Source organism: Myxocyprinus asiaticus, chromosome 44, assembly GCF_019703515.2.
Source record: "Myxocyprinus asiaticus isolate MX2 ecotype Aquarium Trade chromosome 44, UBuf_Myxa_2, whole genome shotgun sequence".
Taxonomy (NCBI): Eukaryota; Metazoa; Chordata; class Actinopteri; order Cypriniformes; family Catostomidae; genus Myxocyprinus; species Myxocyprinus asiaticus.
The window spans coordinates 36,018,519-36,044,876 of NC_059387.1; the positions used below are offsets into that span (position 1 = coordinate 36,018,519).

The window sequence follows — 26,358 nt, forward strand, 5'->3', positions numbered from 1 at the left end:
GATATCAAAAATTCACGTTTTCAGTTGCAATTCAGTTGTTGATTGCAGGAATGGACATTTGCAATAGAAACAATTTAATTATTGATATAGAAAATAGAATTTTATTAGTACGAAATGTATTGCTGATATGTGAAATTGGAATTTGAACTGGAGTGAATGAAAGATCATTGTGAAATTCTACTAGTGAAAATGTAATGACAGATATCATGAATTATATTTTATTACCAGTTGAAATTCCATTTTTGATATCTGCGAATAATTATGTAATTTTGATATCAAGAATAAACGTTACTTCTCGTTACTAGTTGTTACTAGATTTGTAACGTTACTTTGAGCATTTAAGTCCCTTTTGTCATGACAAAGATGCAACATCAGTCTCTGGTGTATGGAATAGTACATGATGAAATTCCAATATTAGTGAACTCTTCTGAAATAAGCTTGCTATGAGTTGTGATTTATAGTGTTTTCAGGGTTTAGTACTATAAATCCAACATCTGAGACAACATTCTCCAGCCTGATTTATGATAGTATTTCCTCAGAGCACAGTTTAACCTTTTGTTTCAATCTTTAAATGTTGATTCTTGTCTTAATGTATGTTCACTTGTGAACCCAACAACTATTACAAAAGTATGATGATACTGGAATGTTAGTGTGAAGGACAGGATTCACCAAAAAAAATTTTTTTTTATTTGAGACAAACTCAACATTTCAACAAAGTTGTTTGTTGAAGTTAATTAGTCGCTTTGGATAAAAGCATCTGCTAAAAGGATATATGTGAGATTTATCCTTGATGACAGCTAGTCCTGGTCTCCCCTGGATGTTTAGCATTTGCAAAATATTCCAAAAATTTCAGAAATGTTCCAAAACAACCATCACTTCATCTTGTTTTCCATTTGAGCACAAAAATAAGAAAATTGAAAAACATTCTGCACTATCTGCTGAAAATAACCCGAACGGTCCAGAGTCGCTCCATGTCCCGTGAGACGACCGTGTGCCAGAAGAGCTCAGAGAGGATTATGGGAGAGTCTGATGACGCAGGTTTTTCCTTAAATGCGAGGGGAATAAGATCTTCTGTTTGGAGGAAAGCAGATGGATTGCACTGAGAAAAAGATCCTTGTGCTGTAGAGAGAGGAACATGCTTCTTCACACGTCCCATGGAGAGTTTCACCAGAGCTGGAGGGGCTTGTTAAATTCACTCGGCCATCATCGAGAAAAAAAGGATTCCTCCTTGAGCAGTAGATTGTGTCTTCAGGCTAGATGAAGCAGAGAGGAACTTCAAAGGCCGTGGAGGTTTGACTTAATAAGATTCTCTCAGAGGTGCAGCAGGATCTCTGTTAGTCTCCGGTGTTTCATCTTTATACTGAGCTCAGCATGTACAGGAAGCTCTTTGGATTTGAGTATCAAATATAATAAAAAGGGGGCTGACATGAAAAGTTGTAAAGACTTTAAACAGGCCTTAATTACTGTATGCTGCTTTTTGTTTTGGAAATTAAATTTGAGCCACCCATACACCGATCAGCCACAACATTAAACCACCTGCCTAATATCATGTAGGTCCCCCTTGTGCCGCTAAAACAGCTCTGACCCGTTGAGGCATGGTCTCCACAAGACCTCTGAAGGTGTCCTGTGGTATCTGGCACCAAGACGTTAGCAGCAGATCTTTTAAGTCCTGTAAGTTACGAGGTGGAGCATCCACGGATCGGACTTATTGGTCCAGCACATCCCACAGATGCTCGATTGGATTGCGATCTGGGGAATTTGGAGGCCAAGTCAACACCTTGAACTCTTTGTCATGTTCCTCAAACCATTCCTGAACAATTTTTGCATTGTGGCAGGGCGCATTATCCTGCTGAAAGAGGCCACTGTCATCAGGGAATACCGCTGCCATGAAGGGGTGTACCTGGTCTGCAACAGTTTTTAGATGGGTGGTACGTGTCAAAGTAACATCCACATGAATGCCAGGACCCAAGGTTTCCCAGCAGAACATTGCCCAGAGCATCACACTTCCTCCACCGGCCTGCCTTCTTCACATAGTGCATCCTGCTGCCATCTCTTCCCCAGGTAAATGACGCACACGCACACGGCCGTCCACATGATCTAAAAGAAAATGTGATTCATCAGAACAGTCCACCTTCTTCCATTGCTCCATGGTCCAGTTCTGACACTCATGTGCCCATTGTAAGCACTTTCGGCAGTGGACAGGGGTCTGTATGGGCACTCTGACCAGTCTGCGGCTACGCAGCCCCATACGCAGCAAGCTGCGATGCACTGTGTGTTCTGACACCTTTCTATCATGGCCAGCATTACGTTTTTCAGCAATTTGTGCTACAGTAGCTCTTCTGTGGGATCGGACCAGACGGGCTAGCCTTCACTTCCCACACGCATCAACGAGCCTTGGGCACTCATGACACTGTCGCCGGTTCACTGGTTGTCCTTCCTTGGACCACTTTTGGTAGGTACTAACCACTGTATACAGGGAACACCCCACAAGACCTGCCGTTTTGGAGATGCTCTGACCCAGTCGTCTAGCCATCACAATTTGGCCCTGGTCAAAGTCGCTCAGATCTTTATGCTTGCCCATTTTTCCTGCTTCCAACACATGAAATTCAAGAACTGACTGTTCACTTGCTGCCTGATATATCCCACCCTTTGACAGGTGCCATTGTAACGAGATAATAAATGTTATTCACTTCACCTGTCGGTGGTTTTAATGTTGTGGCTGATCAGTGTAAATACACAATAGCATGACACATTATAGATAGGAATATTATTTTGAACCTATAAAAATATCGCATGCCAGTAGGGCATGCCACAGAAGTGATGTAGAGTAAAGGTGTTGTATGCTTTTAGGTTTGGAGATTTGTTCAAATGGTATGATCAATATAGTAAAAACAAGACAAACTTTGATTCTGGCTTGACAAAGCCTTGTGTAAAAGTTTAACAAAAATTATAAAATAAGTTTGAATGTTACAGATTGAGAGATAGAAAGAGAGAAAAAATTTGTCAAGAGAAACCATCAAAGCACATTAAAGGCCTTCTTTACATTTTAATTTTCAATGTATTTTTTTGACAATTTAAAGGTGCTGTAAGAGATTTTAGCATTCTGAAGCTTTCACGTGACTGAGCCGTTGAATTAGCCACGCCCCCCTCATTCCAAAACCCCGCCCTCCAAAGATAATTTTGAGACTAAAACTGAGCAAGAGAGCAGCTTGTTCCTGTTGCTGTCAAATTCAACAGTGTCAAACATTATGAATCAAAGCCTCAATGATCCGCTTCAAATAAAATACTATGAGAACGAGCAAAATGATTGAAAGGTGAAAAGTGACTTTGTTGTTTACAAAGTCTACAGCTGTCACAGAGACCGGTGAGCTATCTCAGGACACTTATCCTCCCTGGGCAGAGTGGAGTCAAACCTCTGACCCCCAGCGAACAGAACGCCCCTCTGTGTTTCTGGAGGTCTGTGGGGACACTCCTCCGCCCCTGGCAGAGGCCCTATGCTCCAGGCAGTAGGGGAGTCGATTCCCTCCTCCCCTCGTGGACAGTGGTCTTCCCTCGACCCCTCCGCGTTTCTGCCGGCCGGCAGGGCACTCCTCCGCCCCGGCAGCAGCTCCATCGCTCCAGGCTGTCGGGGATTCCAGTCCCTCCTCGCCTCGCGGACGGCAGCTGTTCCTTGCATCCGGGCAGTTGGGCTACTCCGTCCCCCGGCGGATGGCAGCGGCGCTCCCCTGGGTGGATGGCAATGTCGAGGACTCTACGACGGGCATCCCTCCCGGGTTTCGGCACCAGTATAAAGGGGTTAGAGGGAAAGGAGGAGGAGAGAACCGGCTTGAATGTGTAACTCCATAATTTAATAGTGAATTTAGAGCAAAAGCCAAATAACCAGCAAACATGCAGGACAGCTGCCTGTAGCTCTCTCTCTCTCCCGAACTGCCATCTCCGGTCGCCTTTATCCCTCGCTTGCCTCATCAGGCTGATTGGGGTCTGGGCGTGCATCATTCCGGCCTGGCCCCGCCCTCCTACGTGCTACAGGAACATTTTGCTTACAGCACCTTTAAAGAGTTTTGACCCATTGGAACATTCTGCCAATGTAAGTCTGTGGGGTTTTTGGTGATATTTGATCACCCACTCTGTGAAAACAGTAATTCCAATCAGTTATAAAAGTCATAACAACCCGATATAGAACATTCTGACCGTTTTAATGTTTTACGTAAAACGGTAAAAGCTGAACATTAAAATACAAGTAATTTAGACTGCAACAAAAACAACGTCAAAATAAACCAGCAAATAGTAAAAAATCTAAGTAATTTCTTCGTGCTGCAGTGCATGTATTTTTACAGTATGTTGCTGCCGATTACAGCTTTATGCTGTATTTAATTTACATGCAAAATTTACATTTCAGCAATAGCAAGACACTGTTCATTTTACAGTACCCTGCTGCCAGTTCTTTACTGTTTTTTGATGGGAAAATCTTTAACAGTGAAGGATCTTGTAGATTTATTAATGAAGCACTGGTGTTTTAAAATCTTTCCCCTCTACTTCCAGTTGATATGACATACCGTGAACACTTTCAAATACTCATGAGAACTTTTAGCAACTCTACAACCTGTAAATCCATTTTTAATCCATCCCCCAAGGGGATTTTTTCCCCTTTTTCTCCCCAATTTGGAATGCCCAATACCCAATGCACTCTAAGTCCTCGTGATGGCGTAGTGACTCACCTCAATCCGGGTGGCGGAGGACAAATCTCAGTTGCCTCCGCGTCTGAGACCTTCAGTCCGCGCATCTTATAACGTACCTTGTTGAGCGCGTTACCGCAGAGACATAGCGCATGTGGAGGCTTCACGCTATTCTCCGCTGCATCCATGCACAACTCACCACGCACCCCACCAAGAGCGAGAACCACATTATAGTGACCATGAGGAGGTTACCCCATGTGACTCTACCCTCCCTAGCAACCGGGCCAATTTGGTTGCTTAGGAGACCTGGCTGGAGTCACTCAGCACGTCCTGGATTCGAACTCGAGAACTCCAGGTGTGGTAGTCTGCGTCAATACTCACTGAGCTACCGAGGCCTCCCACCACATCTAAATCTAACCAATCAGTAGAGTGTTTAAACATGATAGGAAGCTGTTGTGTGTGACAGAAGCACACAACATGTATTTGATGGAAACAATATCCAGCGATGTCAATGGCTGTAGTGAAAGTCGTAGGTATTCAAACGAGTGCAGTCCCTCGATATCATATGAATTAGCAAAATTTAGAAAAGTCGTATGAATCCTGATGATTTTGCCTGCCGTGAGAGTGTGTTGCTAAATCCCATATTGGTTGAGTATTAATGTGAATATTAAGAGGCATGTGTGACTGCCTTTGGTCTTCATACTGTTACAGAACCTTCATTATTTATTATGTTGGTCCTGCAATTAGTTACGAGTTTGCAATTTACGAGTTTGAATCTCTTGAACCAGAAGTTTATTGATCTGTGGCCTCTATAATGATATTGATAATTTAATGATATTGATTCAATCCAACAATCCCCTTCAAATGCGGCTTACAAACCATTAACACATACATTTAATGAGTCACAAATCTGAATCCAGGGCGTGCTGAGTGACTCCAGTCAGGTCTCCTGAGCAACCAAATTGGCCCGGTTGCTAGGGTGTGTAGAGTCACATGGGGTAACCTCCTCGTGGTCGCTATAATGTGGTTCTCGCTCTCGGTGGGGTGTGTGGTGAGTTGTGCGTGGATGCTGCGGAGAATAGCATGAAGCCTCCACACCTCCTACGTCTCCGTGGTAACGCGCTCAACAAGTCACGTGATAAGATGCGCGGATTGACGGTCTCAGACACGGAGGCAACTGAGATTCGTCCTCCGCCACCCGGATTGAGGCGAGTCACTACACCACCACGAGGACTTAAAAGCACATTGGGAATTGGGCATTCCAAATTGGGGAGAAAAGGGGAGAAAAATCCCCCCCCCCCCCCCCCAAAAAAAAAAAAGAAATGCCAAATGTGATTGAAATTAACAGGAAATGGTGCAACCTTTCAGAAGTGCAGCATTATTTTAATTTGTTACTAAAAAAAAAAAAAAAAAAAAAAAACCATCTTGCTGTCTCAATTTAATGTTTAATTACGTCTTCTAATAGTGATACTACTGCTGTATCTTTTATAAATATGCTCCTGGAACTTCTTTAATATTGAGTTTTCCAGCTTATATTTGACCAGCGTGAACAAAGAGACGCAGGAGAGAGAGAGAGAGTCTGTCTACAACGCGACGCGAGCTGACACGACGCGTCGCTCGCTCTCAGTGTCGCGGGGGTGTGAGGGCGCCGGTAAGAGCATCTTCATCATCTCTCTGTTGTCCTCAGATCAGATGAGCGCTGCTGAGGGCGTTTGACGCGCGTTTGAGCATCATGCGAGGCGTCATTCATCTGATTAACTGTTAAGAAGGCAATTATTCAAATCCTGCAGCAGTTTTTTTCTGGATTCGGGTTGCGGTATCTTAGCAACAACACCCGGGATTCAGCGTAACAACAGCTGCAGTAACAGCCGAACCTCACCCGAAACCGAGCCTGAACCCGAACCACCGAACTCTGGATCAGAACCCCGGCGGGCGCGCGACACTCCCCAGAGAAGCGTGCGAGACATTAACGGGAATATTCCTGACTGGAGTTACTGGAAACAGCAAACTTATTTTTATTTTATACCTCAAAATGGTCGCTTGTGAAGAGAAAAAGTTTGCGCTTGATTATCCGAATGCGAATTTATTAGTCACATTTCACGGTAAGCGATTCATACGAATATATGATTTGTCAATCAGTGATCGATATACGAATGCATGACCGTCTGACTGTTCTGTTGAGGGTTCGTTCAATTTACCGAATGTCACGAGCTGTTATTTTCTGCCCAGATTTTCCCGTTTCTGTTCAGTTTTAACTTGTTAAAGCAGGTTATGTTTTGTTGTTCATGTTATTCGTAAAAAGCCCTTTAAAAGAGAGATGCAGCTTCATCTGAGGCAGCGCGTTTTCACAATCTCCATTTTATGTCCGAATATCAACAGTCATTGCACAATTTATTTCAGTTTCTCATATTAAAATCTAACGTTTTGGCTGTATTGATCTTATAACCGTCTAAAATTGTGGTAACATTTTTAATTAAGATAAAGTGACTGTAAATGTCAAATCTCATCATCATCATCAAACATCACTATTAGCCAGTTGTTTTATTGAAGAGGTCAAAACTGCAAATCTGAAGTGACACGCTGATGTGGACTTTGGTTTTGGTGAACCGGTCCATGTTTCATGCTTTAAAGACTCTCAGGTCATATATGATCAATACATGATCAAACTATGCATGTTCTGACAGCTGTAGATCAATAGTCAAGTCAACCTTTATTTATAGAGCACATTTAAAAACAACAGAAGTTGACCCAAAGTGCTTTACAGATCAAACAAATAAATATACAAAGACAGTGATATATATATATATATATATATATATATATATATATATATATATATATATATATATATATATATGCACGTACGCATACACATAAAACATTAATAAAATAAATAAATACTTTATATATAGCATCATGTATTTACACAGTTCAACCTATTCAAGGACCTATTCAAAAGCTACAGAATAAAAATATGTTTTTAAAGAAGATTTAAAAATGGCTAATGATGAAGCTGACCTCACATGGAAAGGGAGACTGTTCCAGAGATTAGGACCTACCGCAGAAAAGGCACGATCGCCCTTAGATCTATTGCGGCAATGAGAAACCCTCAAAAGAAGCTGATCAGATGACCTGAGCGCTCTGGTGGGGGAGAACAGGATGAGAAGGTCACTGATATATTGGGGCATGACACAAGATAGTGCCTTGTAGACATAAAGCAGATTTATTTTATTTTTTATCCCCTTTTCTCCCCAATTTGGAATGCCAAATTCCCACTACTTAGTAGGTCCTCATGGTGGTGCGGTTACTCACCTCAATCCGGGTGTCGGAGGACAAGTCTCAGTTGCCTCCGCCTCTGAGACCGTCAATCCGCGCATCTTATCATGTGACTCGTTGTGCATGACACCGCGGAGACTCACAGCATGTGGAGGCTCATGCTACTCTCCACGATCCACACACAACTCACCACACGCCCCATTGAGAGCGAGAACCACTAATCATGACCACGAGGAGGTTACCCCATGTAACTCTACCCTCCCTAGCAACCGGGCCAGTTTAGTTGCTTAGGAGACCTGGCTGGAGTCACTCAGCACAAACTTGAACTCACGACTCCAGGGGTGATAGTCAGCATCAGTACTCACTGAGCTACCCAGGCCCCCATGAAGAAGAATTTTAAAATCTACCCTGAATTTCACAGGAAGCCAGTGTAGACTAAAACAGGGGAAATGTGATCCCTCTTTCTTGACCCTGTCAAAAGCCTAGCTGCTGCATTTTGAACCAGCTGTATATGGGATAGTCCGTAGGAATACTGTGCTGATATTCAGTGTATTTGCTCGGCTGTGTTGTAAAGGTCTTCTAGGATAATAATGCTATTTTTGGCACCAGGTTCATTTACATTACAATTTACGCATTTGGCAGACACTTTTATCCAGAGCGACTTACAGTGCACTTATTACAGGGATAATCACCCCCCCGAGTTAAGTGCCTTGCTCAAGGACACAATCGTGGTGACTGTGGGGATCAAACCGGCAACCGTCTGCTTACCAGTTCTGTGCTTTAGCCACTACGACACCATCACTCCAAATTCAGCTCTCTAAAATGCCAAACACATCTATAAATCTATTCCAGAGCATCCCGAGTAACTGAACCATGTCTCCCACTAAATCATGAAAACCTTGGAAATCTTTCTGTTGGATTGGGTGTATTGGACACTTGCATTTGCTGTTCTTACAGGAGAAGAATGAAAACCCCTTGTCAAAATGGCTAAAAAAAGGACCGTGTTTGATAAACAAGACTGTAGATTTTTACAGTTTGGATATTTGTGTGACTGTGTTTATGGCGTGGTTGGTCATGGAAGATATATATGCAATAAGCTCTATAATTAATGTAGGAATTCAATAGATGCTGTTAAGTATGAGAGCTCATTATTGCATCCAGTGTGCATTGGTGCGAATGTAGTCTACCATTCTCTGTTCAAGCTGACCAGTCTCTCCTATCTGAGAAAACAGAATAACTAGTGCAACGTCTTAAGAACTGACATAAATCATTTGAGGAGCGTTGATCTTGTTCTTCCACCTGCAACAGAAGTGCTAGTGCTGGAATATCTGTTTGTACTCTTAAACAGCCTGAAAGGGTTCACAGCTGACTAGAAAAGACTAGTAAAATCATCATTAGAAACTAGATTCCCTGTTAAGATGCATTCACACTGACAGCGATTTAACTGCTTGAGATTGCTGTGCTGTACTGTCGCTCTCTCGTGGGCGTTCCTACTTGACTGAATTATCCAGCTATATCTGGCGAAAGATCACATGACCTTCCCTGATGTTCTTTGATCGTAATCTTGACCAACCCTTTTGGAGATTTCGGTCTTTCCCCATTCAAGTATATACCATAGGAACTGTACTTGTTTCATAGAATATAGCTGCCCGGGAGAGCTCCAAAGATGGCCGTCGAGTGGAATGACTTGCTTTAAAAGCGACTTTACGGTGTAGTCCTTGTATCGCTTTAAAATGTGTAAAAAATGTACGTCTTCTGGTCACTTTGTCACTGCAAATCACTATCAGTGAACACCCCATTAGAAAGCAGATCTCTCAATAGTAGTGTGTTCACTGGTGAATTTATTATTGGCTAGTAAAGTATTGGGAATAATGGATACACAGTTGTTTGTTGTAGAGTCATATTTTTCAGGGTTGTTTGAGTGATTGAAAGTAGTTAGATAGTTAGATGTTAGCGCTGTTTTTAGTGCATCAGGCCCCCACACTGTGTATAATACAAACGTTAGTAAGAGAAAGAGCCGTACTGGCTTCAGATCGGTGTTGGACGGCTGCTTTTGCCAACAGCCCATTTTCGAGAATTTTGCTGGGGTGAAAAGCATATCATTAATTTTCTGCCCAAGAATGAATGTCAGACGCATATGCTTGGTGGAATGTGTTCATTTGTGCATGCAGCGCTTGGGAAATCACATGATAATTGCTGTTGTTTTTTAGCTCCATTACATTTATGTTTCCCTGCACTCGCTGCATGATAATAGAGCTGCTGGAAAATCATATTTCTACTACATCTCTTTATTGCCGCTAGTTTTACAAGCAAATATACTTACAGGACATCATCACCGTCATTGCTGTTTTGTCTCATAACGGTTTTATTGTCATCACTGCTCACCTCTCCCCTTCATCAAGCTCTTCAGATATGAATGTAAAGGTCACTGTGATCCATAAACCCCTCTCGCTTGTGTTTGAGATGACAATTCATGTGTTGTGTCTGTCTGAAGTCTCTGTGGATCAGGCCGCTCATGTCTTGCTTTGAACTCCTGCAGCTTGCATGTGTGCTCATCTGTTTGTCTGGACTGTCTGCACATTTTCAGGTTTATTTCATTAAACGTGGAATCCTCCATTGTCAAACACTCTCAGGAATTTGTAATATCTGTAAATCTTTGTGGTTGGAAACATGGAAGCCAAGCCAACACAGAAGTGTGGGAGCATTGTTTCTTAAAGCCATGCATTATTTTTCTTTACTCCACTAGCAGCCTGCAGCATTGGCGCATTGTATTGTTAAGAAAGAAACAGAAGCCAGGTTGGGTTGAAGAGTGTCACCAAACCTGTTTTCAAATGGGTTTCCTTGTGCACTCTCCAGTCTGTCATTTGGAAGGACAAATAAGGACTCCTTCATCAAACTCACACCATTGGTTGGGCCAATGTTATTATGTCAGGCTACTTGGGATATACGAACAAACAGAGACATTTTTTGATAGTGCCACAGTGTTTTTTGACATTAATGATTGAATCAAGTATAGGGGCTTATTTATAGTTACCAAAAGTATTGATGAAGTTCCTGTTTACAAACAAATGATCGGCAGAGGCACTTCCGATTCTTTTAGCACCCCAGAAAATAAAAATGCCCCAAAACTGGTGTTCGTGAAATTGAAACACCCCGTTTCTGAAATATTTTGGCTTCTTTAGGTTTTTATCAGGATCGGTGGATCAGTACAAACTCAGGATTTGACCTTAATGGTGATATTTCATGGATCACAGTTATTGCGATCGCATCTGCGCTAATAAGACTCATTTGCCGTGCAACTGCTGTTGGTAGATTTGAATTTTTCACGAGGAAATCACGCAAGCTCCGATCGCAAACAGCTGTTTGATTTAATGATGTTCGGGATTGAGAACGCTGTCACACATCTGTATATAGAACCAAACATAGTCAGGATATATGCATGTATGCAGGTTTATTGGTGCTCACAGCATCAGTTTTTACAAGCATTACAGACCCTAAACTGATAGACACGCGTTTAAAACATGAAGCATGAAGAATAAAAGCAAACTTCTCTGTACATTTTTGTAACGAGGTAAGCTGGGTAAGGAAGAGGCGGGAACTGGCTAAACAGTCAACGTAAAGTTTAATGATAAAACTCAACATAAACAAACACAGACACACATGCAACGCGGCCACATGCGTCTCTCTCTCTCTCTCGAACTGGCATCTCTGGCTAGTCTTTATCCCCCTCCTGGCTGATTAGCCCGATTCAGGGCCAGCCGTGTGTCCTCACAGGCTGGCCCCGCCCTCCTCCTCATCACACTCCTCCATTGCCCAACTCAGGCCAGGGAAACCCACGGCATGATGCACTACCCTCCACTCCCCTGCCTGCCGGCAGGTCTTCCCTGCATTTTGGAGCTCTGGGAGACGAGGGGAGGGAAAGTGGAGAGGGAAAGAGTGAGTCAGAGCCACAGAGAGAGGAGAGAGAGAGAGAAAACTTGCTCACCGGCTTCCGGAGACGCTGTCACCCGGTCCTCAACCACTGCTCCGCCCTCTGGTGGCTGCCAGCTCGCTCCTCCCCTTCTTCGGCTGGTGGCTGTGGTTCCTCTGGCTCTCGGCGGCCGGCAGCAAACCCTCCATCCCCAGGCAGATAGCCGTGGCTGCTCCCCTGGCAGATGGCAGCGGCGAGGACTCCGCGACAGCGCATCCCTCCTCCCTCCCAGGTTTCGACACCAATGTAACGAGGTAAGGTGGGTAAGGAGGATGCGGGAACCGGCTAAACAGTCAACGTAAAGTTTAATAACTCAACATAAAACAAACATAAACAAACACAGACACACCTGCAACGTGGCCGCGTGCGTCTTTCTCTCTCTCGAACTGGCGCCTCTGGCTAGTCTTTATCCCCCTCCCAGCTGATTAGCCCTATTCAGGGCCGGCGGTGTGTCTTCATGGGCCGGCCCCGCCCTCCTCCTCATCAGACTTTTCTTTGAAGGTTTGCTTATCATTTAATAAGATTGTGCATCTTAGCTGACACCACTTCTGTAACAACTGCTGTGATAACTTGCAGTTTGCATAAATACATTTGATTGAATATGACGCAGTCAAATATGCTTATGTAAAACGTAAACGTGCTCCAGTTTGGATCTGTGTCCTAACTGACGACAGCTGAATGCTGTTACACATGCTGCTGACAGTTGTTAACTCACCACTGAATGCAGGTGCATGCGCCACTGATTGTTGTCAAACTCACTTCAGAGTTTTGTGCAGACAGCGCTCTGATGATTAGACTGTAAGGTGATTTGATCAAAATCAGATGGAGGACCAGATAGGGCCACCAATTGAATAGCCCTGATCTAATAGGAAGAACTGGACCCTCTCTTCCCAAACACAGTGTGCACTGTTTGTTAAAGGCTATACAAACAAAATGTACTACATATATATGTCTTTGCATGTATTTTGAATGCAGTAAGTAACTTGCTCAGTCTTAATCGACCTTTGCAAATTGATTAAGTCACATTAATATTTACTGTGTGTGGACCAAAAATGTAAGCATTAAAGATGAATGTCGCATGTCTGATGGTAGTTTATTCTCGAAATGTCTCAGGCTTTAGAAGTGTGTTAAATGCGTGAGGTTGTGTGTATCAACCCGTTATGTGTCCAACATAATCACATAAAAGTGTGGTTGCCTGTGGTGTGATGTCACAGTAATTGCAGCTTTACACCTTTATCCCGAACATGGAAGTGTTCCACGATTCGCCTGTTTTCAATTTCCGGTCTCCAGTGTTTTCACTCGCGTTGCCGTATATTCTTAGTCGGTAATATGATGTTTAAAGTATTACATTTGTAAAAATGGTCAAAAAACATGTGCCGATACAAACACAGATGACCGTTTTTATTGAAAGTGGCTCACCTGAGTGTGTACAGTAGATGACATGAAGCGATGGTCCGAGGTTAGTTATGTTGATATAATTTACTACTTTGAGTTGTTATGACAGCCAACAACAGCACAAGTTGAGCCTGAAATTAATTTTTACTCCAAAAAAACTTAAATGGTTGTTGTTCTCCATCTGGATCGCTCGTTTCAGTAGTTTTTACATTGAATCTTCAGACCAGAAACAGAAACCAGGCAATTAGAATCATCATGGCGCCACCCAGTGGTTGCTCAGGAGAACTGTGGATACAGTGTAACGTAATGCAGTGCTAGAATATTATGGTGAATGGACTCTTTTCACACTTCCGGGTTTTTTGAATGTTTACTGTCACTCAGCATCTGTGGTAACTCGCTTTTTAAATGTTATTCTAGGATAATATAATACAAAGTATAATGTTATTAATTTACACTAAATAAATTCAAAATTGCAAATATAAATAAGTTTGCTAGATTTACGCTGCTGAATAAAGCGTAAATGCGTCATCACAGTCTGTGAAAAGGGTCCATGGTTAAGGGGCGGTCACACTAGGCTTTGAGCATGCACATTTTTTTCAGACAACGCAACGAAACAGGATATGATGTCACGCAGGAGGGCTTCTGGTGTAAGTAAAGAAAATCACATTTAACAAACAGCATTACAGTATATTAATGTTAGAATGTATTTTCTACTCACTTTCCTGCAACAAGAAAATTATTCAGAGTTCACCAAGCCTGAACTTTGGTACGCTGCATAGTACGAAGTTTCTTCACATATATTACATTTCCAGTCTTCTGGATGCATTTTATTTGGAGTGAATGGAGCGTTAAGTGTAGTGTAACCGGCCCTTTAATGAACAGGCAACCAATCATATACTTCCTCAGTTCTTACCTCCTTAATGTTTATGCCCTTGTAAAGTTGCAAAAACTTTCATGATATGTTTAGTTTCCGAGGCAGTTATAAAATATCGGGCTGACTGCAAATACATGCATTTTCCTTCTATTTAATTGTCTTTTTTTTTTTTTTGCAGAATGCTTTATAAGACTTAAGACAACCAGAGTGGATTTACATGGCAACATTTTAGAGAGTTTTAGAGAGTTTAGAGAAAAAAGCTCCAGAAACATTGTATTTATTTTTGGAATTAAATGTTTCATTTATGCATGTTTTCAAGCAAATGTAACAAATCGTATCTAGTAATGTAATATGTACGTACATTTAAGTCATAGTTCAGAGAAGAGAAGAACTCCCCTTTTTATTTTTATTTTTTGTCATGGTCTAGTGGGACAACATGTACAATATATTGAGTAAAATAAAAACAGCTGAAATTCTCCCAGTGCTGAGGGCTTCATGTACTGTGCTGAAGAGATGTGACTGCTGCACCTCCTCCTGTCTCTGTCTGTCTAATGAACTACTTCCTCTGTCTTGAAATCACAAGTTTTCCAGAATAGGAGCTGTGTGTGATAGATTCATGATGACCATGTACAACTGATGAGAGCATGTGATTATATGCTACATGCCTCGTGTTTATGTGCTGTCAGCTGATTTGTGGAGCTGTGGAGAGTCATTATTGCTAGTCATCATCAGTTGGCTCTGCTAAACGCCTCTTTTTGATTCATGTCAAATCAATGTCCATCTCATGTGGGGCCTGGGTAGCTCAGTGGTAAAATATGCTGGCTATCACCCTTGGAGTTCGCTAGTTCCAGGGTGTGCTGAGTGACTCCAGCCAGGTCTCCTAAGCAACCAAATTGGCCAGGTTGCTAGGGAGGGTAGAGTCACATGGGGTAACCTCCTCATGGTCGATATAATGTGGTTTGCTCTCGGTGGGGTGCGTGGTGAGTTGAGCGTAGCTGCCGCAGTGGATGGCGTGAAGTCTCCACATGCGCTATGTCTCCGCAGTAACATGCTCAACAAGCCACGTGATAAGATGCGTGGGTTGATGGTCTCAGATGCGAAGGCAACTGAGGCGAATCACTACGCCACCACGAGGACTTAAAAAGCACATTGGGAATTTGGCATTCCAAACTGGGAGAAAAAGGGGAAAATCCCCCCCCAAAAAAATGTCCATCTCATGTGTTTGAAAGACTCAGTCCAATGCAGGGGCATGTCCAGGATTTTTTTGCCAGGGGTGGCATCCAGTAAGTTCATCTTACGGTGGGGCGGGGGGGATTGTCTACTGAGGTGGAATGCTCTGTCCTACCAGACACGGGCGGAACATTGTTATGGACCATGCGCGACATGGATGGGATAAGCCATTGCGCACCATCTCCAGGACATGAGTGGGGTCCCAGTTGGGGTGGCAAGTGTGGTGGCAAAGCTCATTTTAAGGGTGGCAGCTGCCCTTCTAGCCCCGCCCCTGGTCCAATGAGAATAATACTCAAGCGTTTAATGAGCACAGCAGTATATGAAATGTGAAATGACCTCTAGCTTAAAAACAAAACAAAAACGAATTCTCATCTGTCGTTGCTTTTCTCCCCTGATGATTCAGAACTAATGAACTCTACTGCTGGAAACTCAAATATGTATTTCCCATCTGGAAATCCCTTCTGGAAGACAGCATAAAGATTTAATTGGTGCCATAAATTATAAGACTGTAAACTAATGCAGAAACATGTATTATGTCACAAAGGCCTCTGTGAAATAGAGTCTCTGCCATTTTTATTTAAGAACATGAAATGTGCTCTACATACAGGGCATCATAACTTGCCGTATTCTATTTTTATTTATTTTTTTATTCTCCCTTTTTCTCCCCAATTTGGAATGCCCAATTCCCAATGCGCTCTAAGTCCTCGTGGTGGTGTAGTGACTCGCCTCAATCCGGGTGGTGGAGGACGTATCTCAGTTGCCTCTGCGTCTGAGACCGTCAATCCATGCATCTTATCACGTGGCTTGTCGAGCGCATTACCGCGGAGACGTAGCGTGTGGAGGCTTCACGCTATTCTCCGCGGCATCCACGCACAACTCACCACGCGCCCCACCGAGAGCGAGAACCACATTATAGTGACCACGAGGAGGTTACCCCATGTGACTCTACACACCCTAGCAACCGGGCCAATTTGGTTGCTTAGGAGACCTGGCTGGAGTCACTCAGCACACCCTGGATTCAAACTCCTGACTCCAGGTGTGATAGTCAGTGTCTTTACTCACTGAGATACCCAGGCCCCCCATGATTAATATTTCTTGATAATTAATCATCACAGCTATGATGGGTTATTTACGTGTGACGTGTGTAAATGCAGTGAGTTTACACACCCATCTCTGGCAAAGGCACCTGCAGGATTTAATCTGAGTGTACGCACAGAAATCTGCTTAATAAACCTTATATCCAGGGAGGTCCGGAGGCATGCTACCCCAGGAGATTTTTTGTGCAAAAAACAACACCAAAGCGTTCAATTCTGGTGACTTTGAAATAAGCATTTATTTATTTTCTCAAGTATGAGTAGCGTTCATGTAACTATTGGCTAAAGCATTTCTTCCAGTAATCGTTCAGACAGAAAAGCACCACAACGAATAGAGCAGAACGCAGGTGTCTCGAGACGCGTTTTTATCAGTTGAAGAAGTTCTTTTTAACTTGACACAGAGTCTAAAAATGCGGCGCTTCCGTAAGAGATCCTAAAAACACAGTGAAACATGACGCAGTTGTCAAAAGACATCCATCTAGCGAATGTTTATTTCGAAAACGACTGAAAAACAGCGTGAGTGGATGCAAAAACACGTTCAGTTTGAACAGCCCCTTGTTCACATGACACAGCACTAGCTGAAGTTTCTCAAAGGTACCTCTCAAAAAGACAGCCTTTTGTTTCAGTTGATTGTTGGTACATTTCCACTGTTTCCAGCGCTGTTTGTTCTCTGTATTCGTAAATATCCAGAAACTGTTTTACTCTGTGAGAACCTGCTCCAAATGATTCAGTGAGAGAGCGCTCTGAGCGAATTGTACTGAATCATGAATCGATTGGATAGGCTTTTTATAAAATCCTTTATAAAAGAGATGAAAGCCATGAGCCAAGGTGAATCCCAACATTCCAAACTTTAATTTGAAGCAAAATAATGTTTGAAAATCAGACAAAAAGACAAAGATACAAGACTGTGTACTGAACGTCTTTAGTGAGGGAATGAACTACAATCCCATGAAGCATTGCAAATGATGTAATCGAATTAAAAAATGATGGGAATATATAAATTAATTTTAGGTTGTTGATTAAATATAAAGAAACAATATATTTTACGCTTTATGGCAAAATGTTCCGATATGTACAAATATGGAAGTAGTTTGAGGGTGATTGGTGAACGACTCGTCATGGGTGTGAGCAGTCGCTCCTGGGCTTATGCTGTGTTCCATTTGTCTCGGAAGTCGGAGCTCGGGACTCGGATCGACGTCATATCCGTTAAAAAAAAACAAGAAATCCGAGTTGGAAGCGTTCCTTTTACACACAACACGACAAGTCGGAAAAAAAAGATGGATGCCTCCAGGAAAGTAATTGTTGCACTAAATCTTTTGGAGTACAGAGAGCTACAAAATAAGTATGCCCTTCACCTAAGAGACCTCGAGGAAGATGACAGAAAGCGGAGAAGGTATGTTAATGTTTCCGCGTATTTGATTGTATCAAAACATATTAACCACGTTTTAATCGAATCAGCGGTGTAAACAAAGGGCAATGCCCTATGGAAGTACAGACGTATATTTGCAATATAAATTTGCCTAACGGGGTTTATGTGTAAACTGTTTTACGGTCTGTAACGTTAGGCAGTGTTGTTGTAGCAACATTGACCATTGTTGTTGTAGCAGCAGCGATCTAGCCAATTTTAGCTGTACCAGTTTATAAACAACACATTACATGGTAATTCACACATAACAGGATCATAGCAACATGCCTATAGGCAATGGTAATACAATATTGTGTATACGATTTACTAAATTGGACACAAAAAAGACAAAAGTGCTAAAAAAAAAACAACTTTAAACCCACAGCATACTACAGTCGATGCTCTTCGCAGCCATCTTGCTTTCTGAACTCGGGGTCCTCTGAGTTTTTCCGACTTTCCGAGTAGGAATTCCGACATTGGGGGGCGTTCCATTTGTCAGTTCTGGTCTCGGAACTCGGAAAATAACTCGGAGCTCCAACTTCCGAGACAAATGGAATGCACCATTATTTCGCAGGCTTCACTGGCCGTGGTTCTCTGATTGGTGGATCTTTTTCTTCAGAGTTCACCAGGAATTCCGCTATTAAACAGGATTTTTAACAACAAAGTCGAAATTAGGCAGACTGGATGGCTTCAACAGGAGCGTATACCATCGATAAACAACATCAGAGCTAACTGTTGGTCTGTTTTTAAAGGTTTATAAGTTATCATTGTAAATCAATTCATCAATGCAAAAACTGAATGGGACTTTTACTTTCGGAACCAGACTGTTGTATAACTTCAGATTAATGTTAAAATACTTTCTTGTATCAGTTTAATGTTTAGAGTCAACTATAAGTGTTTGCGAAAGCATTTTTTCCAATGGGATTAGTTTTCCAAACAACATGTTAGTTTCAAATATTTACATATGGCATCTGTGAAGCAATCCTACTTAGGCAAATTACCTCAGGAATTAATAACATCCTTGGAAACCGTGCATTTATATCTCATTTATAAAGGTTTTCAGTATTCAGTGTAAGGATTCATTCAAAACGAATGTGTGATGCTTCAGAATTAAAAGAAACACTTATCACGATGCAGATCAGATGCCAGCAGGCTTAAACCATCTACTGTTATTTGTTATTGAACGTTGGCTAAAAATGTTTAAATCCATACTGATTGTTGTCTTGGTAGCATAAGAAAAATCCCATACATTACATTGAAGGTGGGACTCGAGTCATATCTAGAGAGCACAATATCACAGAGACTTGAGGGTGCAACTGTCTTTTCACTTGAGTCAGTATAACAATAACCACCTACAACACTGTAGCAACCGCATAGGAAAGCCTTGACAACCACCCACGACAGTCACTCCAATCTTTATCAGTTAAATGCACCTTTTGTCCTGTTACCCTCAAATTCACTCACAGGCTCACTGTATGTGGTCAGAAGTGATTGAATCAGCTTTAATCTTGAATCGACACCAAACAGAACAAACAGATTCTTTCTATCTCCCTTGGGAGACTGAAGTGAATCATGCGGTCTGTCATCATTCTCCGCTACACACAGTTTCTGTTCTATCACTCATATGTGTGTCTGTGGAAGCATCATTTCGATCACACTTAGTGTTCTATAGTATCAGTGAAAACATGTCTGAGAAAGAGCCTTGCATTGATGTTCTTTCAGTTGTTTTTCGTAATAAATATATTTGTCTTGTTTTCTAGTATACATTTTTCTATGCATCCTTAAAAAAAGATACGTTTACTTGAGATTGACAAAATGACACAGTATGATATTATGTCTTGTATTCAGAGAAGTCTCATAAAATTTTGTGATACTTAAGTTTTAGTGGTTTATGGGTCAATGACGTGACATTCATTGTTTTTCATTCAATGTGGAATGCCCAATTCCCAATGTGCTCTAAGTCCTCGTGGTGGCGTAGTGACTCGCCTCATTCCGGGTGGCAGAGGATGAGTTTCAGCTGTCTCCGCGTCTGAGACTGTCAATCCGCGCATCTTATCAAGTGACTTGTTGGGCATGTTACCATGGAGACGTAGCGCGTGTGGAGGCTTCACGCCATCCACTGGGGCATCCATGCACAACTCACCACGCGCCCCACCGAGAGCGAACCACATTATAGCGATCACGAGGAGGTTACCCCGTGTCACTCTACCCTCCCTAGCAACCGGGCCAATTTGGTTGCTTAGGACACCCGGCTGGAGTCACTCAGCACACCCTGGGATTCGAACTAGCGAACTCCAGGGATGGTAGCCAGCATCAGTGATGGCAGCCTGAGCTACCCAGGCCCCCTGTTTTTTGATCTATTATGTTTGTTGAAAAATACATTAAATGCAATTACTTTAATACACCTCTTCTATGATGAACAGTTTTCATCAGTTCAAAGTCATTATAGATATTTTTTCTTGAGCTTAATGTAATCAAACGAAATGTTGTCACTGCGCTGTCCCAGAAAGTTCAGGTGCCAAGCCCTTTTTCACAAAAATAAAGGAAGGTCTGCACTCTGAAAATGTCTTCATAAGAGTTATTTATTCTTTTACAACAGGGGAATTAAAACAAACGTATCGGCCAAAAGCCTTCCATGTGTCAACTCAGTTCTGATTAGGGCTTAAAGTAAAAAATGTGATATGGTGTAACCGTCCAGAGACAGTAAAAGAAAATCAGTCTCATAAAATCTCATAAAAGCTGAAATTCTTAGAAAAAGAATCATGCCAACATTTAATATATATACAGTCATCCATGCGATTATCTAATCAGCCAATCGTGTGGTAGCAGTGCATAAAATCATGCAGATATGGGTCAGGAGCTTCAGTTAATGTTGACTTCAACCATCAGAATGGGGAAAAAATTTGATCTCAGTGATTTGGAGCGTGGCATGATTGTTGGTGCCAGATGGGCTGGTTTCAGTATTTCTGTAACTGCTGATCCCCTGGGATTTTCACACACAACAGTCTCTAAACTTTACTCCGAATGGTGCCAAAAACAAAACACATCCAGTGAGCGGCAGTTCTGTGGACGGAAACACTTGTTGATGAGAGAGGTCAACATAGAATGGCCAGACTGGTTCGAACTGACAAAGTCTACGGTAACTCAGATAACCGCTCTGTACAATTGTGATGAGAAGAATATCATCTCATCTGCTATTCTGAGATGCAGGTTGGCACTGTTTTGGCAGCATGAGGGGGACCTAAACAATATTAGGCAGGTGGTTTTAATGTTGTGGCTGATCGGTGTATATAGATGATGTGAGTGTATGTATAGATCTCAAGACTCTCATCTACCCACACTAACAGTCTCTCTCTGTTTCACAGGATGAATAATTGAGTGCCATCATGATCGCCACAGGTGGTCTGCTGCGGATCTCTGCGAGGAGACAAGACTCCCTCCGTGCCAAAAACCATGCTGAAAACAAGCGCAAGAGGAAAGCAAAGAAAAAGAGGAAGAACGAAGTGGTCGTGGTGAAGGGAAAGCTGAACTTATGTTCCATACCTGGACTGGTCGCTGCCATTGGCATTCTTGTGCTGCTGGTTGGCATCGCCATGGCTGTGTTGGGCTACTGGCCCAAAGAGAGTTCACTGTACCCAGTACTGCTGAACACACCGAATGCTCAGAGGTCCTATGAGAACAGAGAAGCTGAACTAGTAAATTTGACGGTCAATAGTAAGTCTCGGCATGAACTGGATAAAAACTTCAGGAGCTATAATGGCTCCAGTGGGACCGCTGGATTAAATCCGCCCCAGTTAGGAGCATTTGCTGTATTTATTAACAGGTACTTGTATTCAGACAAGCTGAAAGTCCTAGGACCTTTGATTATGGGCATCGGCATCTTCCTGTTTATTTGTGCTAATGCAGTACTTCACGAGAACAGAGACAAAAAGACCAAAATCATTAACCTTAGAGACATCTACTCAACTGTCATTGACATTCATAGTTTGCGGAGCAAAGAGTCTGCCCCGCTAAATGGGTTTGTGAACTATACGCAATCAAAAGAGACCAAATCTAGCCTGTCACTTAGCGCTGGTACTTTGACCAAGGGCCCTTGGCCATCTCCGGGCTCGGGTAGACATGACCCAAGTAGCCTGATTCCATCACGAAGACCATCTACAACCACACCTCGGGTCTCGTCTATGGACAGAGAAACCTTTACGAACACGGTGTACAGTATTTATCAAGATCAGAACAGTATCAGTATGGCAACACCTGAGCTAAAGCAATGGGAGACTAGAACAATTGTGTCAACGTCCATCAATGCTTTCACGCTTCCAATGATGAAACTCAACAATCGAGGGACGTCTAAAAGAAGGTGGTCGGATAAAACCGGAGAGGCCAAACATGAGTATTTGGACACGGAGGAAATTTGCAGACGTCTGGAGGATCTGGTGGCATATAGAAGCATCACGAAAGCCAAGGTGGAGACTGCTCAGACTTATCCAGATCTTGTGCAAGACTCGGTGGAGGTTTACAAGAGTAGCGGCAGTTTGCAGGGAGCTCCACGTGTTTCTTTGCAGGGTTCCCAGGTGCAGCTTCTACCGCCATCTTCGCCGGGCCGCAATGCGACAGGATCTCACCTGTCCTTGAGCGCTCTCTCGGACTACTCCATGTCCATTGATCTGGGAATATGTCCGTCCACCCCTACAGAGCGGCAGGTGGTGCGATCGAGACGCCTCAGCTGCCCTCGACTTGAGGTGCTCAGCAGCGGACGCTACACCAAACTCGAAGGTCTGGGGGGCGAGTCCTTCGAGTCCACAGACAATGCAATGTTTTGTCGCAAGAGTTTGGTTGAGATTCTAGAAAAGGATCAAGCTCAAACTGACCGAGAGAAGAACACCTCTGATAGTCCAGAGTGTGCCGTGGTCAGGCAATATTCAAAGAAAGAAAAACTCATCATGGTTTCCCAATCAGACACGACTTTAGAGGATGTGGAAATGGGCAGCGTAGAAATTTAAATAGAATTCTGTGGACCTACATGGTGGTCGTTCAAGACACTTGGCTGATGCTGCTGTTATGAAACTAAGAATGGTTTCATTGGGATTACTTGCAAAGTTGGTCTTTAGAATGCAATCAAAAGTTGCATCGAAAGGAAATGCCATATTAAACACTGTCAGTGTGTTAGACCCAAAGGCTCTTTGGAAAAATGAGTCTATAAAACTGGTACCTTACGGAGTTACTGAGCAAAAACCATGAGGAAAGGAACAGGCTCTGATTCTAAGCATGATAGCACAGCTATGCTTCACTAGATTTATACTTCAGTAGTAGAATATTTGTGGCTGTTTCTTTAGTTTATCGGTGACGTTCGGATGTCTGAGCAGCATGTTTTATACGGTCATCTACTTGCACTTTTTTAATATCCAAATTACTGATTCTTTTTAAAAATGGACTTGATACATAGCAATATCTGATTTCAAATGTTGACTGCTTGTGTGGGAAATGCTTATGTTTGCATTTTGAATCAGAAATGTTAACTTGTATGGTCAAATCTTCTTTATTTTTAGCTTTTTCTAGGATATGTCTTGTTTAGAAATGTAATGTTTTTCCACTTAAGTGAACTCGGATCCATGCATTAGCACAGTGGTTCACATAGTCCAGCATTGTCTCATATATAATCCCATTACGGTCTATTTCAAATATGAGACGTTTAGGAATGCTGTAGTCTGTCAGATGAGTTTGGGGTCAGTTAATTAAAGATTAATCAATGGTGTTTGATTTATGGCCAGATTGCTAATAGCTCAAGTAAAGAACTAATATGTTCCATTCAAAATCAGATCTAATTATTACTTGATGTCTACGATCTCCAAACATTCTGATGCCTAACGCTCAGAAGATAACATATAAGCGAACAAAATGGTAATGCAAAATTTCGCTTTGCAGATGTTTGTTTTGCTTATCAACACAGAAGTTGACCAATGCTAGCATCTGTTTTCCAAGTGTATAATAAAAGTGCGCTGCAAAAAACAAACAAAAAAACAGTTTTTGTCTTGTTTCACAGTAAAAATATCGAAACATTCTTTAAACAATATACATTTACTTCAGATGCAAAATGACATAAGAGACGTTGTCTTGTGCTCAGAGATATCTAAGAACATTTAGATCGTTTATGCTTAAGAAAGATTGACGCTGACTATCACACCTGGAGTCGCGAGTTCGAATCCAGGGCGTGCTGAGTGACTCCAGCCAGGACTCCTAAGCAACCAAATTGGCCCGGTTGCTAGGGAGGGTAGAGTCACATGGGGTAACCTCCTCGTGGTGGCTATAATGTGGTTCTCGCTCTCAATGGGGCATGTAGTAAGTTGTGTGTGGATCGTGGAGAGTAACATGAGTCTCCACATGCTGTGAGTCTCCGCGGTGTCATGCACAACAAGTCACGTGATAAGATGCACGGATTGACGGTCTCAGAAGCGGAGGCAACTGAGACTTGTCCTCCACCACCCGGATTGAAGTGAGTAACCGTGCCACCATGAGGACCTACTAAGTAGTGGGAATTGGGCATTCCAAATTGGGGATAAAAAAAAAGAAAAAGATGGTTGCCAATGGGGTAAGAAAAAAAAACTTGATTCAAAAGGAAAACAAGTTTATTTTTCTTACCCCATAGGCAAATAGTGTTTTCTTGTTTTAAGCATAAACCACACCAAAGTTTGTTAGATTTCTCTGTAAACAAGACTTAATATATTATGCCAATCTGCTTCTCAAGTGTTTTTTTCTTATTTTAAGGATGTTTCGATCATTTTACAGAAAATAGGACAAAAATATTCAGTAAGAATATTATTTTGTTGCAGTGTGAATGAGTTCGAGTAGAGTCCTGTTGCTCTTTTCCAAATGGGAAGTTTGAAATTCCGACGGTCAGAGTTAACTGGAACGCAGCCTGATCTGTTTGGACAAGCAGCCCTTGATGTTTTACGAACAAACACTTGTGTGGTAGTTTGTCTTTGTTACAGTGTTGAAATGTTGTTGTAAACCGTTTTGAATACTACCCATTTTGTTTCCATCTGCCTTTCAATGGACCAATCAAATACTGCTAATTAACATAATGAATGCTATTAAAACAGCAGTTAGACTTTCACTGAGCACATGTGACTGTGTATAATAAGCCTCAAGGTTTGTGCTTACGTTACTGGTGTCAATGTCTACAGATATGATCAACACACTTCAATCTTTCCCGAAATATAAACTCAAACTTTAACATAACTCTCTATGACTGTATTTCATTATTCAGGTGCTTCAGAGAAGTATGTCAGGCATTATTCACTCTAGACATGCTGTGAAAAATTGCTTATTAAACTCAAGAAACCAGCAAAACACAAAGTATAAGATGCAAACATGTCAACTGGGTCAATTCTACCATACTGTGAGTTTCATGTACCCATCATGTGTTAACATATTAAACTCATGATTATTAAAGTTGGAAATCATAATCGTTTATCACAATATCACAATTAAGTGATCATAGGGGTGAATTTTAAATCATTTCACTACTTTGGTTTGTCACTCATTGGGTGTTATGCACAGTTTTTCCCTTAACATCCATTTCCTTCCTTTTAGTCTTTTGTAATATCCTTTTAAAGCCAGTTGCTTAGTGACATCATCCTCCTGGATGTGACATCACTTTAGAGGGAAAACGACAGCACAAACATCAGTAAGTGTTAGCGATGGATTTGATGAAGTCTGTGATGTTTTGTGGTGTTAGTTGGTTTGTCTCGTTCTAAACCATTTCATTCTGTTTAAAAAAAATGCACAATCATAATATCACAAATGTCAAAAGATGGTTAAAAAATATCAAGATGATTTTCAAGTTGATGCTAACTCAAACCCTCACTGACTGATGGCAAACTAGCTCTTCATTTCCATCCTGTTATGCACCGCCGTTGTGTCAGATTACAATTTATACATTTTAGGTGGAAAGTCTGCTGTACCTTTTTATAGGACTTTTTTCTTAGTTCAAACACAAGCGTATTAATTTTTTAAAAGCTCAGAAGGTGCTGCATAACAGTTCTGACCTAAATCAAGTTTAGAAATGGTTTTATTCAGCAAAGATGTGACCTGCAGAGTGCTTTCAGACAAACCTTTATTCTACCTGGTTTTCCCCGTGGAACTGTGTGTTCTGCCTGTTTCATTAAAGGAATATCCCGGGTTCAATACAAGTTCAGCTCAATCGACAGCATTTGTGGCATATTACTTTATTAAGCCAAACGTCATTAGAGTGAGATTACACAGAGAGAAATCCAGCATCCTGATTCATATTAGAAGAACAAGTTTTTAAATGCTCTGAAGAAAGTGTCACTGTGAGTTATGTTTGAGCATGCAGAATTGATGCTAGGGTGTTGTGGTTGGTTGCCAGGGGATTGCTTTGCGGTTGCTAAGGTATTCCGAGAGCTTATTAGCATGTTGCT

At 42.0% G+C, this 26,358-nt stretch overlaps 1 protein-coding gene across 3 annotated transcripts; it reads left to right on the forward strand.

Moving 5' to 3' along the window:
- The first annotated feature begins 1,115 nt into the window (after positions 1–1,115).
- On the forward strand, positions 1,116–25,256 carry LOC127434623 (transmembrane protein 200C-like). 3 transcript variants are annotated; one of them, XM_051687496.1, is made up of 2 exons: positions 1,116–1,290; positions 21,286–25,256. In XM_051687496.1, the coding sequence occupies exon 2, from the start codon at positions 21,307–21,309 to the stop codon at positions 22,918–22,920; it is 1,614 nt and encodes a 537-aa protein (XP_051543456.1). In that variant the 5' UTR covers positions 1,116–1,290; positions 21,286–21,306; the 3' UTR covers positions 22,921–25,256. The 3 variants fall into 3 exon arrangements, with proteins under 3 accessions (XP_051543456.1, XP_051543455.1, XP_051543453.1); XM_051687495.1 differs by lacking the exon at positions 1,116–1,290 and adding an exon at positions 2,435–2,452; XM_051687493.1 differs by lacking the exon at positions 1,116–1,290 and adding an exon at positions 6,342–6,778.
- Positions 25,257–26,358: the final 1,102 nt, after the last annotated feature.